General features: G+C 38.9%; 1 protein-coding gene across 3 annotated transcripts in view; it reads left to right on the plus strand.

The window, feature by feature from the left end:
• The window catches only part of PHKB (phosphorylase kinase regulatory subunit beta), a 171,496-nt gene that overhangs the window by 121,522 nt on the left and 31,704 nt on the right, over positions 1-18,270 (plus strand). For all 3 annotated transcript variants that reach the window (XM_072422462.1, XM_072422461.1, XM_072422460.1), the window contains 4 exons: positions 6,297-6,380; positions 6,458-6,562; positions 10,162-10,244; positions 10,325-10,415. In XM_072422462.1, coding sequence (XP_072278563.1) covers positions 6,297-6,380; positions 6,458-6,562; positions 10,162-10,244; positions 10,325-10,415 — 363 coding nt within the window. The remainder of the gene's footprint in view (positions 1-6,296; positions 6,381-6,457; positions 6,563-10,161; positions 10,245-10,324; positions 10,416-18,270) is intronic.

The following is an 18,270-nucleotide window of genomic DNA, read 5'->3' on the forward strand; positions in this document are numbered from 1 at the left end:
GTTTCCACAAGCCACCAACTAAAAAATTAAATCAACGACGGCAGCACCCTTATTTCTTTTCTCACAAGTTGCCCTTAGAAAGAATCATTTGTATAGGAACCATGTTGTGTTGGCTTTCCGTTATGTTATAATCATGAGCTCCTTCTGAAGAAAGGTCTGCTTTAATCAATGAATGCATGTGTCTGAGTTGTCGAAAGAACACTGGATGTTAGTGGATTCACCGTCAGCCCATGATGTAACACTTTGATCTGTCAGTAAAGAAACATTAGATCAAAGATGCAATAACACTCACGCTGCTCCAATATTACACACAGAATATTTGTCATTTTGAGTAATTTGCCTATGTGAAAGCCCAATTTCAGCAAAATGTTTTACTAGAGTGGGGGAGGTAAGGAGATCTGCCATGTTTTTAACCCTATTGGTGTACCTGTAAAACAAAAACTTATTTTTTTTGTACATTCAGGTAGACATAGATCTTATGACAATGTTTGATTTCATAACTGGCATTTGGAGCAATCAAAATAATAACCCCTCAGAATCTCTCCTATTTTATGAGGCACATTTATAAAGAAAAGTCAAATTGCTCAAAGAACTCCTAGCAACTTCTGGAGGAACTTTAGGATTCTTGGAACCCTGGTTAAGACACACTGCCTTAGAGTAACCCAGTATATATGCAAATATGCAGGTGTATGGTTGTAAGCACAGAATCCTGTTATTAAGTAAAAACTCAAAAATGAAGGATAGGTTTTGCAGGGTTCTTTTAATACATGCTTCTAGATGTGCCCTATACGATAGCAAATATTTACTTTAAAATATGATGTCTTTGCATTATTTCCTGTGCAAGATTTGTATGTAAACATCTTATTTAGTTTACTTGCTTAGTCTAAGGATCGCTCTTAAAGCTAAAACTGAGTTTTGAGAGACCCCCCTGAGGTCTGCCAATTGCTGGCCTGTAAACTGTTTTCACTTTTGCCGAAAATACATGCTGTTTCTATCTTTTAAATAATAATATTATCAAACACAAAACCTTGTAATCTCACATTCTTTTTTGGTGTGATACTGTATTACACATTCAGGAGATGGTGTGTCCTATTATCTGGATGGCAAGCAGTTGGCAGTACAGATAGACTCCAGGAGACTTTTATTGTCAGAACCTGCAGTCCTCAGCAAGGTATATGTTCTAGCATTGCCCAAATATACCCCTCGCCCTCTTTCTTTCTAATTATATTGTTACTATAGCTGTTACTAAAGAGCCCTTATTGTTCCTTTTGATGTAATTACCAGGCATGTCAAATTCTTGCAGGGGCATCTGCTGGGAGATCAATTCTGATCGAAGCTGGCAAACTGACAAAGCCCCCAGAACTACAGCTTCCTTTCCCTACAAATAATAAATCAGCCATTATTGTGCCAAGGAAGAAATCAAGGAATTCACATGGAAAGTGCCGGGGTTACATGTTTACTTTGGAAAACCTTAGGCTTCGTACACACATCGGATGATTCTCTTCCAATTATCGCCTTAGGGCTAGTATCGGACGAGAATCTGGCATGTGTACAGCGGCCGTCCGATGTCGTTCAAGGACGACGAATTACCGCAATGTAAGTGAAGGGGAGAGAGCGCAGCAGAGTACCGCTTACTTGTTCTCCCCCCTCTATAGACCAGAACGGCGCTGTATGTACAACACTCATTCATGCAATTTCAGTCTTCTGTCGTTAGGAGGGATCGTGAAAGATCCTTTCCAACAACAAAAGTCTTACGTACGGTAAGTCAAATGTCACTTTAATAAATATCACTGTTGCACAATTTTCCCTGTATTTGGGTTCTCCCGACAACTAACAATTGTGATCTTGTGATCATGATCAATATGTCAAACAGAAGTATTAATGTCAGTATCCAGCACAAACACAGAGACAAAAATTTGCTTCCTAAATTCTCACCATGTAAAAAAATTGCTTTTATATACAGTTTAGGAATCGATAGTGAACATAATAAAATCATTGTCTTTAAAAGTCCACTAGTAAATGAGATTGTTCACTTATCTGCATGCAATGGCTGGGACTTTAATGTGGATGCTGGCTGAGATCTGAAGCCAACATAGACATTTGGGCAGAAGATTAACACGGAAGCAATGAAACTTGGGAGGGCTGAATTAGTGCCTAAGCTGACAAAAAGATTGAAATGTGTGCTCCGTCTGTCTCCATACTGGTACAAGTGCTCTGCAGCCTCTGCTAGAGGAATCTCATAGGCATATGATGTCCCCACTTTGTGATGGCGTTCAGCACGTTGCCAGGGTGTTTGGCTATTTGCAGGAGATTTGCTAGGAAGTCCATGAAGAGCAAGTCCCAAGATTCAGAATTATCTCCCCACCACAGAAACGTCTTCCTTCAGTGAAATGAAAGGGACATAGTTAATCCTGTCATTTTAACTGGTTGATGTTTTACTGGCACAGACATTTGAGGTGGACCATGGCTTGGCTGAATCTGTTGTTTTGTGTTTTTGTCATATTTCCTTCAATTTAATCCAACACAGAGGTATGGCACGCATGTGTTATGCTGTAGCGTTTCTCAGACTGAAAAATGTGTGCATTATACAAAATAAATTGGACAGATCAACCATATTGGTGGACCAAAAGGAGCCCAAAACCCTCCAATAACATACTACAATGTACAGCATGTCATTATTTGTTTTATTGTACCAATTTTTTTTGCTCTGCCAAAAAATAGCTTTAGTTCCTTGTAAAAAAGATTGACCAAATCCAAGATAATTATTTCTTTATGGCTTTTTGGCAGCTATAATTCCAGAAATACTGGTTTATAAAACAGGTGTATAGTTAGAAAGGTAAATTCTACTTTTTTTCTTAAGCTGTGCTACGGTTGTGAAATTGAAAGTACAATATGTTTCCACCAGCCCCTCTTACTAGTCTCCACAGCTGCAAATAAATAAAAGTTAAATGCCAAATTTACATAAATAAATCCATGGTCGTGTGAGGCGGCAAGTCTGAAGTACTGTATGTCCAGCAGCAGGGTCTTGAAGTGCCTTGGAAGATTGCACAAACTGTTTTAGGCAGACAAATAGTGGTTAAGCATCAATGGACCTCACTTGGTGTGGTGTGGTGGCTGGAAGAAGTGCCAGAAAGGGACACATGGCTGCGGATTATAGCAAGCAAAAAGGGATTTTTTTGGCGCATTTTGCCATTTACAGTTTAAAAAAAACATTTTCATAGCACCTAGGTAACATTCAAGCTCAAAATCTTTTGGCTACAATTAAAAAAAAATTGAGAGCAGATACAGCAGGGAACACATTTTTATGTTATAATCCAGAAAAATCTATTCTGTGCATCATGCATCATGATTTTTTGTTTGTTACTAAGACCTGGTACCCATGCACTTCAACCTTTTTAAGCCCCCCAGATTTCAGTTCCAATTTCGAGCACTGTGTATGGCAAACTCTAAGAATCTTTGGTAAAATTTTGGCCTTCAGTCCTAATTAGGAATGTTAAGGCAGATGACACTGGTAGTGGGATTTGTAACATTAAAGAAAACCTTAACCCAAAAGGTATTATATTACAAATGTTAGACTACTTTGGTTGTGTTTTCTTTTTTCGGAGTTTATATTTACCTTGTTGTCCTGTAAATAATACTCTTTCTATCCCATCATGTCTACATTCATTCCTCTATTTTATCTATGGGGGCAGCCACGGTTGTTCATCTTAATTACATGGTCGATAAATAGAACCAGTAGTTTACAGAATAAAGATATTTCATTTACATTCATGGGAAGTGTCAAGGACTGTTCTTTCAGGTATTTTCAGCTACTTGCTAAAAACTGTTCCTAGCCTGTAAATGAATATGAAGGCAGCCACTATATTTATGGACGATTAAAGCAGGTTGAACTTCTGGTAATAAGGTTGCATTATAGGTTGCATTCACAAACTGAAGCTAAATGATGCATTAGGAAAATTGCATGAAGATGACCAAATGCTTTGCAGCCTTGTGTACTCATGTTTAATGAGGTCTCTTGGCCAATACTGGCCTTGACCTGGACATGGTCATTGTGGGTTGATGAACCTTGAAATTAGAGACTCCCAACTCTTTTTAAACTAGAGTCCAAATGGTATAAAATGGAAGCCACCAGTTTAAAATGACAAATGGGTTCAGCATTTGGATGAGAAGAATTTTCAATGAAAAAATGGCAAAAGGGACTTTCTTTAACTTTATTAGTTCTGTAAGTGATCTCACCTTGTCTGGTGTTGATTGCCATGTGACCCTGGCAATATGGCTGTCCTGGTGATCTGATCAAAGTATCACAATGAACTTCAGAAAGTGTTTGCTTTGGTCTGTTGAATACACAATTAAAGTCCAGCCCTCATTATTGTAAGAAAGTTTCTGTTCTGGCCAAATTTTGCCCCCAAAAGCCCTCTCATGCAAGTCACAATACATGATTTCCTTATTTGTGTTTTATTTTTTTGGCTGCTCATGAAATTCTACTTTTTTTGCAATTCTGTGTTTACGAGATTAATGGTCCCATTTTCTCCTTTTCAGGAGCCTTAAACATTAATCACTGGCAATGCTTTGCTGTTAATGGGAGAACTAAAAGCTCCGAGTTTACCAAACACAATTTTTCCTGCTTTCAATTTGCTGCTGTGAAAAGCTTGCCGTACATCTGCGTGCATAAATAAAAGTCCAGTTTCCCTTCTGTTTTCAAAACAATTATTTAGCTTTATTTACATTTCATTTCACAACTATGTTCTGCTGGGGTTTTTTTTGTCGCTTACTCGTCCAGATTTTAGTACTGGTTTTTTGTTTTGCTTGGATTCTTATCCAATATTAATAATTGAGCTTATTATATTAAAGATTGCCATATGGTATTGTGTTTTATAGCCTTTTATATACTGCCTAGTGCTATTATGCAAGGAAGAAGTGCCAATATTCTATAATCAGAAGTTCCCACATGCTTTTGGCTGGCCTCTTTACTATTCTGTCCTGTTTATGAATTGTGGATGTCTGTTGACCAATATAGTCTTATTATTGTAAGAAATATTGCTGTTTCAATATCCCAAGTTTATGATGCATACTGGGGGAAAAAATTGCATAGGCCTAAAGGACCTGAAAAGCTCCAAAATATTTTTTGGCGACACTGACCCTTTATTCTTGTTCCGCTTATACAAAGCCTTAGAGTGTGAAGAATTTTCCTAATGTCATATGGTGACCACAGGATAATCTGCCACATTGCAGATCAGCCTTTAAAAGGTTACTTTTTAAAAATAATGTGCTCATCAGTAGTTTTGCTTTCTTGGGAGTATGAGATATGCAAAATATTCTTCATTTGGTTAAAGTCTTTCTTTAACCCAGCAGTTGGGAGAAAGGACTGGTCAAAACCCCATTGTGGCATGTCTTTTCTGTTGAGGGGGATTACCCTTCATGTCCTTTTTTGCAAAAACAACAGGAAAGGAGAAGTTGCTTGTCCAAGGGAAGATAAGTAAGATCCTACAATGTTGGCACCAAGGAAGGTTTTGTATTTGTTCTGTCTGCTCTGATGGTGGCCACCAGGATATCTCACTAGGGAGGACACAGACAGCCATTAAATTCTCAGTTTATAGAATGTATGGTATGCGTATTTGGCTGTTTGCCTGAAACCTACCTTTAGGGAGTTAATACAGCCAGAAATTATGCTTTTGTGTGTAGTAAATACCTCAAGGAGTCCAATGGTAAGATCTCATTGCATGAAGTGCCAGGTATGCACTTCAAAACCTTTTTGACAGCAGTGGGGTCTCTTATCTGCTTCATGTATCTGATTTTTTATCATGAAAAATCCAGCAGGGTTAAAAGATTTCCCAGGTAAGAGAGGTCCCAAAGCGTAACAAGAAGCCAGTAGGTGACACAGCCAACAGGTTCCATCTATTATCTAAATATGGCCTTTGTATGTTTGTAGTAGCAAAGAGAGGTGGTTTTTCTCAAAAAATTGGAGATTTCATTCTAAACCATGCAGGTTGGATATTCTAAAATAGGCGCCACAGACCAAATTCTAAGAGGGAAGTAGCGTAAAATTTTTGCAAAGAAGCAAATAAAGTATATTTGAAATTGAATGATGATTAGGAAGATGATCTGGGGGAAAAATGGGTCATGAACATTTAGGAAGTATCCATTAATGCCTTCCTTTATAGAAAAAATATTTTTTAATATAGTACAGCAGTATTTAAGTGATACAAGCTTAGACTTACCTACTGGAGCTCATGTGCTGCATGATGAGACATGCTGCACTTGCCATATCATATCTTCTTACATAATATTTTCTACAGGCCTATCTCCAGCTGGGAGTGAATGAAAAGTTGGGGTTATCTGGAAGACCTGACAGACCTGTTGGCTGCCTAGGAACATCAAAGGTCAGTAATGGAAAGGAAAATAAATTAGAATGAAAGAAAGAAATGCATTAGCTGAGCACCTGTTTTTTCTTCCTCAGATTTATCGTATTCTCGGGAAGACAGTCGTGTGTTACCCTATTGTGTTTGACCTGAGCGATTTCTACATGTCCCAAGATGTCATGTTACTCATTGATGACATTCAGGTAAATTTTCACTGTATATCAGACACAGGTTCTGCTGAATGCAATACAATAAAAATGTTCACATGGCTTGTTTGTCTTTGTAAATATCCCTACCTTTTAAAGGCCAAACCACAGGTCAGAGTTTTATATCTTCAGCTCCTGTATCTCCAGTAGAATGCCCTGTTGCTCCCAACTGTTGAAGACAATCCCGAGTTATCTAATGTCATTGCCAATAATTTGGAATAGACAAATACCACCAGGGAACAATTTTGAACAAATTTTTTGTTGACTTTAATAGGTGCAGTTAGTTTTCTTCTATCACGTCACATCGTTTTTTCTCTACCGCTTATAATAATGCGATTACTGTAGCGTGGATTTGTACAGGCTATTCATTTACACGTAATCAGTGTGGTCAGAGGTTGTGTGCTGCTCTACGTAGTGAATAAGCAAAATTTATTTTTCTATTTATACACGTATTGTCTTTCTTTCCGGTCATGTCTGGCTCTGCTGTTTCTCGTCGTAAGTGGCTAAACAACCCTGATTCATTTTGTTATATCTGTGGCAGTTTCACCATTCCCAGTCAAAGTGCGAACATCAGCGCATTTGTAGAGCAAGCCTATTTAGCATATTTCAAAGTTAAAATTGGTGATCAAGATAAATCTTGGGCCCCTCTAAAGTGTGCAAACCGTGTGTCAAGGGTTTACGGATATGGACAAAGGTAACATGTGATAAGATGCCATTTGGTATACCCATGGTTTGGCGAGAGCCAGGAGATCATTTCAGTGACTGTTACTTTTGTATAGTGAAAACTTCAGGATATAACAAGAAAAATAAATGTAACATAGAGTATCCTAGTCTACCATCGGCTATACGCCCAATGGCTCATTCAGATGAAATCCCAGTGTCGGTTTTGGTTACACAACCCTCACTTGAAGAACATGATAATAGTGATGAGCTAGGTGACAACAATGATGAGGAGTTTGAAATTGAAGAGGACTCTGTTCGTAAGGGATTTGATCAGCATGTTTTGAGTGATTTGGCACCTCATTTGGCACTGTCGAAGAAGGCCTTAGAACTCCTTGATAAAGGAACGAAGGTATCGTACTTTCAAACCAGAGAAATTGCATTTCTGCAGTACTTTAGAACTTACAGTGGCTTTGTGTAGTGCCATAACATACCTGGTTTAATGGAGGAATTGGGAATTCCAATATATAACTCAACTGATTGGCGACTATTCATCGATAGCTCAAAGCGGAGCTTAAAGTGTGTCCTTCTTCACTATGGCAATATAATTGGGTCAGTCCCAATTGGCCATTCAGTTTCTCTTTGTGAGGAATTTGCAGACATAAAAGAAAGTCATTGAATTGTTGCAATATCACAAACACAATTGGGTTATCTGTGTTGACCTTAAAATGGTATGCTTCCTTCTTGGTCAGTAAAGCAGTTACACCAAGTATCCCTGTTATCTGTGCATGTGGGACAGCAGAGCTTGTGAGAGGCGTTGGATGGAAAGGAATTGGCCCTCCAAGATCTGCCCTAAAACCAGGTGATCCAAACATTCTACATGAGCCACTTGTTGATCGAAAGGATATTATATTCCCGTCTCTGCACATGAAACTGGGTCTGATGAAGCAGTTCGTTAAAGCTTTGCCAACTGAAGGAGACTGTTCCAAGTACCTAATTTTGGCATTTCCTAGCCTGTCATTTGAAAAAATAAAGGCCGGTATCAGTGTTCTCCCCAGAAATTTTTTTCAGCCGGGTGGTAGGAAGCTGTAACCGGGTGGTAAAAAAGGGGGTGTGGCAAAACACGGCAAATTTAGTGCCCATTTGTGACCCCCATATCTTGAAATTCTTTGAACCTGGGGGGCTGCAATTGTAGTAACTAGTATCTATGAGGGTCCCCTGTACACCCTGAAGATTACAGGTCATTGTGACATGCATATTAGGAGATATGGAGGTTTGTATACAGAGCTGTGAGGATGCAGAATGACATGGATACTTTATACACACTGGATACATTTCATTTTTTTTTAAACAGTAATCCGAGCTCTGTGCTATGAGATGGGGGCGGGGCTGCCTGTGTCACATGTAGGCTGAGCTGTGTGCAATCCTCTGAACGGATGACACACAGAGCAGCCTCACTGAGATCCGGGCATCCGAGGATGAGAGCTGCCGAGAGCTGGGCGGGGTATTCAAATCAGCCGGGCGGAGCAACCGGCTAAAAGCCTCTGGGGAGAACTATGCCGGTATGTTGGATGGTCCACAGATTCGGCAGGTAATTAAAGATGAACATTTCATCAGGACAATGTCAGAAGTGGAAAAGAATGCTTGGTTATCATTCAAAGCCATTGTCAAGGACTTTCTTGGAAACACATAAGCAAAAAATTACACAGAAATTGTCTAGAAACTCTTGGAGAGCTACAAAATGCTTGGTTGCAATATGAGCATCAAGGTGCATTTTCTGCATAGCCATCTTTCTTATAGCCAACTTCCTGGAAAACCTTGGTGCAGTCAGTGATGAGCAAGGTGAAGGATTCCACCAAGATTTGAAGATCGTGGAAGGACGGCATCAGGGTGGATGGTAGATGTACATATGATGACTGACTAATGTTAGAGCATCCTGCGGCATTGTGCTAACACTGATCACTCCAGAAAGCGCTATAAGCGTACATTTTTACCTTAACCGCTTACTCGATTAATTTTCAAATCTTTTACTGTAAAAAAAATATCATAGAGTAACAATAAATCCCTTGTATGAACAAAATAAATTTAAATAAACAGTTCATTCAAGTTATTATTTCATCATTTTTTCATTGTATGTAAAATTTGTATGTTTTTGATAAAAATGAAGGGTACCCTTTATCGTACAAAACTGGATGTGATAGCAAAAACTGGGGTCATTTCTGGAATTACCACACAAAAATTAGTAAAATAAAAAACAAGTGTAAGATCTAACTCAACAAAAAATGTGTTCTTTAATATAATTGGTGAGCAATTGGCAGAATATGACACATTCATGGTGGTAGAGAGAAAGAAATTAATTGTTGGAGTGAGCACACTAGAAAGTCACATCTTGACTTAGGTGAAACTCATAATTTATAGGGGACATTTTCATGCCTAAGACAACACGAACTGTCTGGAACAATTCTTCCCCCACATTCCTATAAATTAGCCCTTTAATAGGACAACATTGAGAGCCATCATAGCTGGTGGAGAAGGGTGTACAACTTTATTTGATAAAGTTTGGGGTGGCACTAGCTACTGCAGTGGATGCCTATTGCCTACTTACCTGACCCAGTACCCATTCCTCCGTTTGTGTCGGTTTTTAGTTCTCTTGCCACTTGTGGATCCTTCTGGGAACAAAGAAGACCTATAATATAACACCAAAGATACACTATTGTGGTGGCCATCATTATGTGTAATTTTTTTCTATATAATTTCCAAGAGACTAATTTGGTGAGAAAATTGGACCCCATCTTAGTTATCAGAAGATGAGAATTCATAAAACCCTATTACCCTCGCTAACTTTTTTTGGGCTGTAAGGAGGACATGCTGGGTCTTGTTTTCTTTATATGTCTTTAGTGGCTTTCTCCTTGCTGAATATTGATTTCTGTCCACAGAACGCTCTACAGTTTATCCGGCAGTATTGGAAGATGAAAGGACGTCCCTTGTTTCTGGTGCTGATCCGCGAGGACAACATCCGGTACAGTCCATAATTTCATCAGCTAAATACACACTGACTCCTAAAATTGACTAACCTAAATGTATTTTTCTGTCTAACAGGGGGAGCCGTTTTAACCCCATTCTTGACATGCTTGCCTCATTTAAGAATGGGAATGTGGCTGGGGTCAAGGTCCATGTGGACAGACTGCAGGTAAGAATTTACTGTTATAATGTATTAATTTCACTCCCCAATAAAGCCAGAAGAAGAGACCCTTTCACTGACCCAAAAAAATGTAATTAAACACATACATATCAAGTGTTTAAATGCTAACTTTCAGTGTTTTTTCTCCTCATACGTTATTTTTTATTCACTTGCAATGTTCAACCCTAGCAACAACCCCTCCTTTGTTGTACATCATAACCCTCCCTGTCCCAGCTATTTTGCTCCTTACATAACCTTTTATGTAGCTTGTGGGGAGGGAGGATTTATTGGGTTACTTGAGTGACAGCTATGAGTCTTCTGGGACTGTTAACATCACATCCAAGATGGAAGTACCCTGAAGCAGTCTCAGAGTTATGGATGTCTACACAAGGGAAATTTTTACTGGTAAACATGCATAAAATACTTTAAAGGGGACCTACCACTCAGTGGTTATGTAAGATGGCATTGGGGAACTCATTATATAGAATGTAGTAGTTCTAGTCATACTCCCTAAACAAGGCTGTACACTCATTTTGGGCCAATAATTTAAAAGGTATTCAAGGCAGAGGATCAGAACACCAACCAAGCAATTTTTTTTTTTTATAACTAGGTCAGAATGCCATGGTAATGTCCATTTTAAAATGCACATATATTCTTATGGAAAGGGTGTTGATAAAAAAGGTGAGTACAATCACAGTGGGAGGAAAGAAAAAAGAGGGGTTTAGAGTGGCACATGTGATAGAGAAATATTAACCTCCCTGGCAGTATGCATAGTAAGTATTCTTAAATGTAAAAGCGGTACATTGTAAAATACTTAGTATTTTAAATTTCCTGCCTGGTCCTGCCTCCCAACCGCACGGTCACACGCAGGTGCCTGGCCGGCATCTGCTTTCCCTGGCCTGGCGTCCCCAACGTTCACACACTGGGGACGCAGATGCCAGCCAAGCATCGCCATGTTACACAGCTGGAGGATGCTGCGGGCACCGCTTACCAGGTAAGCTTTTAAAATTCCCTGGCAACTCCACCCGGAGTGGGCCTTAGGATTACCGCTTTTGGTATGGATAATTCACCCCGAGCCACACTTGGGATTACCGCTAGGGAGGTTAATTTATTTCCAATCCGTTATCATAGGAATATTTATAATACAATAATTATCAATAACCTAATAACATAATTCCTTTGTCAATAAAAGTCTATATACAAATAATAGAATAATCATTCCAGAGAGTTTCAATCACAAGGTTCTGACTCGTTTCACAGATAGGGTGTTCTTTTTCTTCACAGGAAAAGTTCTGTTCAGCAGGAATTATGCATTTCAACAGGCTTGGTGCTTTACTGGCCTAGGACTAAGGTGTATTAAGTCCAACTTCTATAAAGCAAGTATCTTATTGGTAGAGGAAATGCCATCTATTTTGCAGTTGTTTATGTAGAAGGGGTGGGGTTCTTTTTTCAGGTGACCTTCCAGAAGTTTTAGGGAATTGCACCTCTTTTACAAAGATAAATGGCAGCTTAACATATTATCAATATTTTTATGTTAACTAATTGGAAATAAATAAATACATTTCCCTAACACGTGTTGCTATAAACCCTACTTTTTTTCTTTCCTCCTTCACTGTTATTCATTTAAATAGGTGTGTGACACAATTGATAATTAAGGGTCAGGTCAGCGACTAAAAGGCATACTTTTCACACTCCTAATTTAAGCTATAGAGTAAACAAAAACTAAAGTTGTGGAATATATATCTCATATACTGGAGCAGTTGAAATATTTTTAAGTGTAATCTAAGGCCAAACTGTTTCATGTTGGATAAAATAAGGGTTAGAACACATATTGGGGTTATAGCTTCTCTGCCTCCCAACTTGGGCGATGTACTCTCTCTTTTTTATTGTTGACCCCTATTAGTGAGACAAAGAGTGACAGAAAGCCACATTTTTACATTTGTCACAGTGATAGGAGATGAGGGGAAATCTTCCAATTGGGGTGCTCTGGAATACACATGGCATTTGAGAAGCATTGTGGATCATCATCAGTTTATGTCATTAAACAGATTTGAATAAACTTATCTGATGATGATCTGAATTAGTTTGTTTTGACATTTATCTGGCATCTGTACAGACCTTAAGGTCAAGCTTAATCTCAGTAATTGTTGGTTCTCTGTAATATGCATTGCAAGGTTTTTATCATATTTTATTGCAATTCCTCTATGATATATTGGAATAGATTAGTTTACTTAATTTGCTGAAATTTTTTTAAAAGGGGAATTAAAGCAGCAGCACCCAGTCTACTCCAGGGTTTAACTAACTAGCTGAATTACTGTGGAGTATACCCCTTCTTTTTCTAGGACCTCTAGGGAATTTGCTTTTCTAATTTAAAAAGTACTTTACAGTTTGCAAGATCAGTTTAACATACACTGCATACGTGCTGCATAAAAGATCATAAACAAAAACGACTAGCAAACAAAACATTCTCCCTTTCCCTTTGGGTCATGACACATGGATGATTCTGCTACTGGCGGTACAATACATGCAACAAAGACATGCTGCAGAGCATTCTATTAAATTTCTAGAATCATTCTTACGCTGGCCCCCAACCCTGCAGAATTATGAAGGCTAGTGAATGGACAATGATGTCGTTGGTTTCACTAGAGAAAAAACTATTCCATAGATCCCAGCAGGAAGCCTCCCACCGATCCTGACATCAACAAGATCGCCTATGTGAGATGGCTCTTACTGTCCATAAAGAATTCAGTAGATGGTGTCCATGGAAATGTCACAAATTACACCTTGCTCATTTTTTATTTCCCTGGCCAATGAGAATACCTTTATTAACTAAAAAGATCAGTGGCATTTTATAGCAGCTTGATGACAAGGTTGACCATGAAACTAGTTTCAAAAAGAGTTTTCTGGATAACAGAGGTAATAGTGTGTAGCTTGCATTGTCTGCATTATTACTTTTAAATATTTTTAATGGCTGAACTATTCTCTTTGAGTTCTAAATAAAAACATAGTTACATATATATTTTTCAACCAGCCCCAAAATAAAGCCAGCAGCTTTGGGAAGAGACATTAGCTGTGTACATCTCTGCTTGTGCATGGGCTGCTCACAGTTATTTTATACGGATGACATAAATCCATTTTCTGCTTCCTTAACGTCATAGAGCCCATATTGCAAACTGCACTGGGAATTTCCATCTGAACCGTTATCCATTGACTGCCTGAATAATTAACAAGTATTTTCAGATTACATTTTATCTCTTAGTTTTGATATCTTTTCACTAATTTATGGAGCCTGAGGACAGCCAAGCCTCTTCTGTTTTCCTCTGTATCACTTCCATGACAGTTTGTTTTGACACCTTCTACCCGATAAAATCCGAGAAACCCAGTAATTAACCTTTATCAGCAAAATGATGCTTGTTGGCTTGTGGTGACATGTTCTGGGGAATAGCAGGGAATAAATTAGGGCAAGGAGAATTTATTTTCTGAATACCAATTTATTTATTTGATATTTTGGATTTTAGGAACAGCTATAATACAGCCATCCAGTAGAGGTTACATGCATGCACACTGCCATTCATTTGCATTACAAATGTAGGCCCCTTGGTCTCTGCTTTGCAGGGCCACATTGCATTTGCTGATTCTGCTTCAAGTCTACCAAACTGATTGTGTCTGATTTTTGAAACAGTGGACTTTCTACGTTCATTGATGTCATGTCTGTGAAGATTTGCATTTTTTCAGAACATGTAGGACAAATGCTGGACCAATTCTTCAATAATAAAGTTTAATTCCAGGCATGTAGCTTCTCTGAATAAATATATATATATATATATGGGGGTGGTCTTTCCTGCCAAAGGATTTGTATTTGTCCACCCAATCCTAAAAATAGTTACAGTTCTGTTAATCAGCACAGGAAAAGTGTGTGTGTGTGTGTGTTAGGGGGGGGGGGGGGGGATATTTTATATAGAAAGGACAATGAAAGAAGAAGCAGCACATTCATGAGTTCATTTCTCTGCCAGGCTCCAAGCTTAGCAACATGACTTGACTTTCATTTTCTGACACTATAGTTACATAGTTAGATTGAAATCCATCAAGTTCAACCACTAGGGAAATATACATATCCCAGATAAAAACCCTATAGACATGGTTGATCCTGAGGAAGGCACAAAAAACCCTGGTAATACAATGATATTATTTAGACGATTGGGCTGTGCTGGTCTATTTTCCCCAACACTCATTAGAACTGAGGAGGCCACTTGGATAAGCAGTAAAACATCAACAAGATTACAGAACAAGTTCAGGTAAATGTGACTATTGACATGAAAAACTCTCACAATGCTACCAGACAGAGATCATGTGATCTGAGCTAAACAAGCAAAGCAGTTTAGCAAACCAAGAAAAAGACACTTAAGTTCAGATTAGTAAAATGATTTTATAAGGCTGACATGTGCCCTTTAGATTCACAAGAAGTGAGAATTTTAATGACTTGTTTGCATTTAATCACCACCCGACAATACTGCAAAATTTCAAAAGTATTTTGTACCTGCCAAACTAATTAGCAGATATTTTAAGTCTTTTCAGCTAGTGGGCAAATGTTTCATGGAAAATACGTTTTGTGGGCACTTTGGCTCCCAGAATTTCCACCTACTGCAGCCCCAAGGCATTCAGGCTCAGGGCTGTGATTGCTGCGTGATATCAATTATTAAGCATCCATCTTTTTTGATTTCTTTTTTAATGGATTTCTTATGTAAATGCAAGGCAAGACACTCAATTTCCCAAAAGGTGCAGGACTCCTAGTCGAGAAAAAGCTGGGATCCATTCCCGCAGCTGATTTTATGACAGGATTTGGTGCTCAACGCCGCCTCCCTACTGCTCCACTTAAATTAATGACAGAGTTTAAAGAAAGTAGAGCAAACCATTAAAATAATTGAACATTTTTAAAATTCACTTCAGAAGCGTCCAATTTTGTGATTTACCTCGTACGTTCTAAAGCTCTGCCAGTTAATTTGGTGTCGGCTTTTAGAGGAAAGATTGCAAAATGCTTTTTTTATCCCTGGCTGTACAGCTACATAAAATTGTGAGCAGGTGATGAGGTCAGGCTCAGATTGTACACGCTAGATCAAATAAATGGCATTTGATAGACGTCACCAGCAAAGGTTAGGGTACTGTACAATAATATTTTCTGCTTTGAGAGATTGGCAAAGACAAGGACTGGAAAAAAATATACACAAAGTCTTTATGTTTTATTACATCTTATCTAAGTCTAAGCATAAAAACTATTATATTCAGTGTTCAACCCAGAATTTTTTTAGGCCTAGTGGGAAGAAATTATAGGTGGGCAGCAGCCCCGGTATTGTGACCCAAGTAACCACAAAAAACTGCTGGGTAGTTAGTAAGAAGTGCTGGGTGGTGTGCCCAGCTAAAAGGGGCTGGGGAGAACACTAATATTGCAACTTAACAGTCCTTGGATATAGTGGCTTTATTAGTTTTCATTAATCAAGCTTTTCTTTCACATGGGGAAACAGTAACTTATCTCCTAGGGTAAGAGTTCTTGCTCAGTGCACTGTGTCTTTGGAGGAGAGTTTTCATCCCTAGAAAAAGCTACAAAGATGACCCCCTCTCTTCTGTTCTATTACATAAAGGGAAATGGTTCTGTATTTGCAGCTTTACCATTTCCAGTCTTCTGGAAAGGTTTTCCACAAGATTCTGGGGCATGTCTGTAGGAATATGTATCCATTCAGGAAAAATGCGTTTATGGTGTCAGGTCCTGAATCCCTGACATCTCAAAGGTTTAGAGATACCCAGGGCCACAACACAAATGTTTCCCTACACTTAACTCTAACCTATTGATTATGAAGCTGGCTTTTCCAAAAATGAACTGTTTATCATTACAGTTGTTCTAACTTTAATAAAAGCTGTTCATACTCCTTTTTTATTTTCTTTATGTGTTCAAATGGACTTTCAGAAAGCAAGAAAAATAAATGTGCCCAAAGAATCTAAATCATTTTATTAGCATCTCCCCTATGCTTGTACAATGTTCCTAATATCCAGTAGCATTATCAATCTTTCCCATTCTACATCAATAAAGCTAAAATAAAGTTTATGTTCAACTACATAAAACTTCATGAAATAATTTTGTTGGCTTTGCCTATTGACTTCAGTTACAGTTCCAGGACTTACAAATTAACTGAGAAAAAGCCCCAGCTCCATCTTTGAAAGGGCAGCTGATCACACTCAGCATGCCTTTTGCTTCAGAAATGCTTGATAAATTACCTTCATGAATGTCCAGCTGAACTGAAGGCCTAAGTGCACTATAAGAAAGGTTTCGCTGGCAGCTTTGTGCAGGCTATTTAGGTTTCTCCAAATTCTACAAACTTTGGAACTTGCTGTGAACACAGGGGCACATTCATCCTGAAACAGAAAAGACTTTTCCCCAAACTGCTACCACAGCGTTAGAAATGCACAATTGTGTATAATGTCTTAGTATTCTCTAATTTTGTCAGTACTCTCCCCTGGAAACTCAATAATTTAAGGTGAGTCCCTAAATTATACTTTTTACATACTTTTGGCCACTTCGATATGCCAAAGTTTCAAATGGACCCTGTCACACTCTTGTACAGATTATCACTGAGAATGTCAGTATTGTGCAGGAAACAGAGACATCTTATGCTGAATGAGTCAGGGGGAGGTCGGTATGTTCATTTAGAGCAGAGGAAGGCAAACTCCAGCCTTTAGGCCCGTTACGGCCTAGCCAGTATTCCAGTCCCGCGTTATCGCGAGTTTCCACTATATCATCCATATCATCGAGTTCCAGTAAGCCCAATTACAATGCCTAAAGAGCAGAAGCATTGTGCAGCTACCAGTCACCGGAAGATTGACCTCGAACGTTGTGTCTTCAACCCTGAATGGACTGACGAATTATTCTTCGTCCAAGGCGGCAACAAAGCCCTGTGTTTGGTGTGCAACGGCACTTTCAAGCGGTCAAATCTCAAGGGGCATTTCGATGCCAAGTACGCGCACATGTACATAGACTACACCGCGGATGAGCAGAAGACTGAGGCTGCTTGCTTGCAGTCACGGTTGGAAAAAAACTTTCCTTGGACAACCTTGTTTCTTTTGGCCTAGAGTGCCTTCTTGACCTCCTGAAATGGCCTAGGAATCCAAAGTTTGCCGACCCCTGATTTGGAGGTTTCATTAGGATAAAGGGAACCACAAAACAATTATTCTTGTATGTGTGTGTGTATATATATATATATATATATATATATATATATATATATATACAATCTTGTGACACCAATGCAGGATTGGAGGTGGAAGGGAGTTTTTTTTTTTCCCAGGATTCCTCTTTTATGTGAGGTATATTTGCCCAAGATTCCTCTCCTATGTGAAGTAGCAGGTGGAAAACTCACCTGCGAGATAATTAATGAAGCAGCACTGAGGGTGGGGTTATAACCCAGAGCCAGGAGCTCAGTCAGGAGCCTAATTTGGAGAGACACAGCCAGGTGGACTGTGAGAGAGAGAGCTCTGTTTTGGAGACACAGACAGTCAGTCTGTGAGGAGCTCTGCGGAGAGACTCAGAAAGTCGGTCTGGGTGATTGAGCTCAAGTCAGTTGCTGTGAGTGAGCTCAAAAGTGAGTAGAAGGTTGCTGCAAGCTTTGTTTGGAGCTGACAGGGAGAAGCCCTCCAGCTGATAGACAGGAAAGTCTGATGTTTAGTAAGTGCCGGACAGGCAAGGTTTTCGTTTGCTATTTTTTGTTATTTTATCCACAACCTTTAAATAAACCTGACTACAAGTCAGCTTAACACCTTTACCTCAGTGTGTGGTCTGAATTAGATGAATCAGACAAGTGTCCTTTGACCCCAGCAA

The sequence above is a fragment of the Pyxicephalus adspersus genome, chromosome 9 (genome assembly GCF_032062135.1).
Source record: "Pyxicephalus adspersus chromosome 9, UCB_Pads_2.0, whole genome shotgun sequence".
In the NCBI taxonomy this organism is placed as follows: Eukaryota; Metazoa; Chordata; class Amphibia; order Anura; family Pyxicephalidae; genus Pyxicephalus; species Pyxicephalus adspersus.